This window comes from Haliotis rubra, unplaced genomic scaffold (genome assembly GCF_003918875.1).
Source record: "Haliotis rubra isolate DU_JTF1 unplaced genomic scaffold, ASM391887v1 Scf621, whole genome shotgun sequence".
Taxonomy (NCBI): domain Eukaryota; kingdom Metazoa; phylum Mollusca; class Gastropoda; order Lepetellida; family Haliotidae; genus Haliotis; species Haliotis rubra.
The window spans coordinates 70,098-74,839 of NW_025767326.1; the positions used below are offsets into that span (position 1 = coordinate 70,098).

Genomic DNA, 4,742 nt, shown 5'->3' on the forward strand with positions numbered 1-4,742 from the left:
CAAAAGCTACATATAGTTTGTGTTTTCGACGGGATAAACATTTCTGAATCAGTGCATACAAAGTAAAAATATGATCAGTAGTGGACTATTACTTACGAAAACCAGCTTGATTCTCAGGAATCTTATCTCTCGATTTTGCCCATTTAGAGAATCGGGTATTTAGTATAGAAGTGAAGACTTTGCCGAGAATACTCATAAGAGATATTCCCCTATAATTATCGGGATTATTAAAGTCACCTTTCTTGTGAATTGGGACAATAATAGAAATTGACCAACTGCGAGGAAATACTCCTTTTGTGAACAAACTATTAAAGCATTTGTAGAGAAATGGAAGAATTTCTGTAATAGAACATTTAAGCATTTCAATAATGATACTATCGGGACCAGCTGCTTTTCCACATTTCATTTGTGAAATTGCTTTTGTGATTTCATCATCCGATATAGGCGAGTCTAGTACAAGTTCATCTACTTCATCATAGTCCCCATTAAAATCATGCGAAATTTCTAAAATGTCTTGGCCATGGTCAAACTGATCGAGCACTGAATTATTTGCGAAAACATTCCTGAAATGAATGAGCCACTCGGTTTTGGAAATTGAATTTTGTTGAGAGCATTCAATTTTGATATGTCGAATTTCTTTCCAGAATTTAGACTGACAATGCATAGAATTACTGAGCCTGTTTAGTTTATTACAGTTGAGTTCATGTTTAAAGTTTCTGTAACATGTCTTGTACCTATTTCGCTCTTTACAGTATGTCCGTCTGTTACTAATCCTGCGTTGACATCGAAACTTTCTTAAAGCTCTACGTGAATTTCTCTTGGCCAATTTACATTCTCTGCTGAACGGTCTAGATTTAGAACTGTCTTTGCACGCCTTTTTCATACATTCGGCCGATTTCAATATCGTATTAACGAGATCATTGACAGCACCATCAATATCAACCTCAAGTTTAATCAGCAGGTTTTCACCAGATTGGCCTAATTCCTGACGTAGAGTATTCAGAAATGTAGTACAGAATGAGTCATTCCAAAATATCTTATCAGTAATGGTTGGGTTGTTATTAGACACATTTGATGTAGGGGTCATTTTGGGAGAGCTACAGGATAACTCGAGTGGAAAATGATCTCAATCAGAGTGTTCACCGATTTTAAAGTGTTGAAAATATTGGAATAATTCCGGGGAACAAATAAAGTAGTCATTTACACTACAACCTTTCTCACTACAGTATATAAACTCACCATTTATGTCCCCGTTCACTCTACCGTTAACTATGAATAAATGGAAAGCATAACACATATCTAGCAATATGCAACCAAATCTATTTACCGTACTATGATGAGACTTACGATTCTCGCCTGGGGTGTCATCATCGTCACAGTATGAACCAAAGTTGTGAAAGTCCTCACTCGGACACACAATAGGATTATTGAATTGACCTTGTTGACCATATTTAAGGCCATGTTAACAGTGAGCTACAGTTCCCCCTTGTTGTTTTCAGTATATACCGGGTATTTCAGGCCAAGTAACAGTGAGATACAGTGCCCCCATGCTGTGTTCAGTATATACCGGGTATTTAAGGCCATATAACAGTGAGCTACAGTGCCCCCTTGTTGTGTTCAGTATCTACCGGGTATTTAAGGCCATGTAACAGTGAGCTACAATCCCTTCAAGTTGTGTTCAGTATATACCGGGTATTTAAGGCCATGTAACAGTGAGCCACAGTCCCCCTAAGTTGTGTTCAGTATCTACCGGGTATTTAAGGCCATGTAACAGTGAGCTACTATTTAAGGCCATGTAAGTACCCCTAAGTTGTGTTCAGTATATACCGGGTATCTAAGGCCATGTAACAGTGAGCTACAGTCGCCCTAAGTTGTGTTCAGCATATACCGGGTATTTAAGGCCATGTAACAGTGAGCTACAGTCCCCCTAAGTTGTGTTCAGCATATACCGGGTATTTAAGGCCATGTAACAGTGAGCTACAGTCCCCCTAAGTTGTGTTCAGTATATACCGGGTGTTTTAGACCATGTAACAGAGAGCTACAGTCCCCCCAAGTTTGGTCTTCAGGAACCCAGACTTGTGGTAAGTGTTCGGGTGCTCAGACTCACTGACACACGTCATCGTATCCCAATTGCGTAGATTGATGCTCATGGTGTTGATAACTGGACGATAACGGGTTTATTTACATACCTCCGCCATATTGCTGGGATATTGCTGAGTGCTGTGTTAAACAATAAACACACACATCGTTTTCATTAAAAATGGTCTACATTTGGTCTGGAGGTAACTATGTGAATCAGGATGTGTAGCTTGGCTGATGACGTGCCACCGTATCCTGACGTCATATGACGTCACATATAATAGTGATCGCTGGATTGTCTATTCCAGAATATTCTTTACAGGCAGCTTGAATGTTCCTGAGAGCCAACAAACAAACAGAAAAAAAAACACACACACAAATGAAAACAGGATCATGCAACAGTTTTAATTACCAGTCCATCTTTTGAAGCCAGTCTTCATTTCCAAATATCACAAAATATTTCGGACAGGGCGAAAATTCATTGTACTCTAAGCGTTCGTGTCCTTTTCGTAACACCAACAACTTCATGACAACAGAGAATGTGTCGGCACTTTTCCCTGAACAGCTTTGACGAGAAACTGTATATGAAGGGGTTGGCAACGGCGTTCACGTGGGGAAAATACCAGACCACATTGACCAGCATCATCTTGGTGAAAGACAGGTCATTAAAGTTGGGACGCAGGGTAGTAAACAAGGGAAAGGCCATCATAGGAGAGACACAGACGAGGTATACAATGGTCAGGATGAAGAATATCTTTGTGGGGATTACTTTCTTTTGAACCGTATCTCTGTGCTGTTCCTTGTGTTGATGGAGGGTTCGTCCTATGAGACCATACAGTATTCCCATGAAAGCCGCTATTCCTATATACCATATGCTCAGAATAATTAAGAGTATCAATGCGTTTCCGTTCTGCTTGAATTTTTCCTGATAGTCACACCCAGGGAGCTCAATGCTGTCGTTGCCCAGATGTAGTTTCTTGTGACTGTCACCCACAGTTAGGAGAACAGGTATGCTAAGCATTAGCACAATAATACTGCCTCCGAGGAATAACTTCTTAGCCAGTGACTGGGTTATCTGTGAGGCCAGAGGATGACATACCTTCCTGTACCGCTCATATGCGATGATGCTCAGAAGGATGCCCGAGGTGACGGTCGTGAAATTGCTCATGAACGTTATGAACTTGCACATGTGTGGCGTGTTATTGGAACGTGCGAAGAAGGTGAAATAGAACGAAGTTGGAAGACATACACAGATGCTGAACAAGTCAAGCGTCGCTAAGGATTTGACAAAAAGTCCGTACATTGTAGGTGCCATGTGACGATGGTATATGTACAGAACCAAGCAGTTGCCAAGGAAACCGAGCACGAATAGGATGACCACGAAGACCAGAACAGGCCACAGAAGTCTGATTGACATGTCGGCATATCTGGACAAGGTGCAGTTGAGGCCGTCCATCACCTGGTGTGTGAGGTGCTGACTGAAATAGGAATACTTGTTGATTAAAGATCTGAGTACTGATTCCATTCTGGAATATATTTGTTCAGTAAGGGTATATCAGCCAGAACAACTCTTTACTAATAGTATCTAATTATATAGACCTATTGGTGTTGATAGTTGGTATCTTTAAATTTTCCAGAAAATAACTGATTTTTTGTTATCATGTTCGCTGAATGTTTTGAAATACAATATATGTTGCTTATACAAGAAACTGAAGTGATTTTTGCTGTCAATGTACAGACACTGATGTCCATAGTGTTATGTGAGGGGTGGGGTGGGGGTGGGGGCATTGATTTTGTATATGACATGGGGGGCATTCACATTGTACATGCTTCTCCGTGAAAATCATCATCAGTCCCCTAGCAATAAATTATGAACGGTCCCTTAACTAGAGCTAATATTTCTCCTCTATATCCAAGTGAAACGCCATTATCAGTGGATCCGAATACATAGATACGATACCAAGGAGGAGGAAAATACCAACTAGGGGAGAAGCAAAACAGGCGTTAGAAAAGTGCAATATACAGTTTCTGTAATCCAGTAACTGTGACTGCAAAAAAAATCAAACTGGTTCCATGGATCTTATGCGCTACGCTTAGACACGGACACAATGGCGACACGGACACAATGGCGACGCGCTTGACAACACGCCATATATTTACAATAGACAACGGGTGGCTAGATTATTTCTTGCTGACTGCAGAAAACCGAGCCTACCTTAACAGGAGTTATTCGTTTCCTTCTATCCCCAAGTGAAACAACATGAACACTGAATCTGCATAAAACACTTACCGTAGAGGTAGAATCAAGGAAACCGAAACAGACGCTTGTTTCATTATGTACAGTCATTATTGCTGACGGCACAAAACTGTTCTTGGGGAATTTTGGATTCACATTAAATGTCACTGTGCAGCTGCAACATAGCACGTAGCTCTGTAGGCTGCTTTCGTGTGGCTGCAAGTGTACTGCTTACACAGCAAAGGCACTGTAGCTCACTTTTACTTGGCCTAAATACTCAGGTTGGTTTAGTTGTTGTTTAACGCCGCAATGAGCAATATTTCAGCTATATGGCGGCGGTCTGTAAATAATCAAGTTTGGACCAGACAATCCAGTGATCAACAGCATGAGCATTGATCTACGCAGATGGGATACGAGGACATGCATC

The 4,742-nt window shown here is 40.9% G+C and overlaps 1 protein-coding gene across 1 annotated transcript; it reads right to left on the bottom strand.

Annotated features, from left to right (window-relative positions):
- Positions 1 to 2,463: 2,463 nt before the first annotated feature.
- Positions 2,464 to 3,512, bottom strand: LOC124256268 (fMet-Leu-Phe receptor-like). The gene has a single exon (XM_046690236.1). It carries the CDS (start codon positions 3,494 to 3,496, stop codon positions 2,558 to 2,560), a length of 939 nt encoding a protein of 312 aa, XP_046546192.1. The 5' UTR covers positions 3,497 to 3,512; the 3' UTR covers positions 2,464 to 2,557.
- Positions 3,513 to 4,742: the final 1,230 nt, after the last annotated feature.

Coding starts and splice junctions, on each gene's coding strand:
- LOC124256268 (XM_046690236.1), bottom strand. CDS start 3,496: ATGTCAATCAGACTTCTGTGGCCTGTTCTGGTCTTCGTGGTCATCCTA.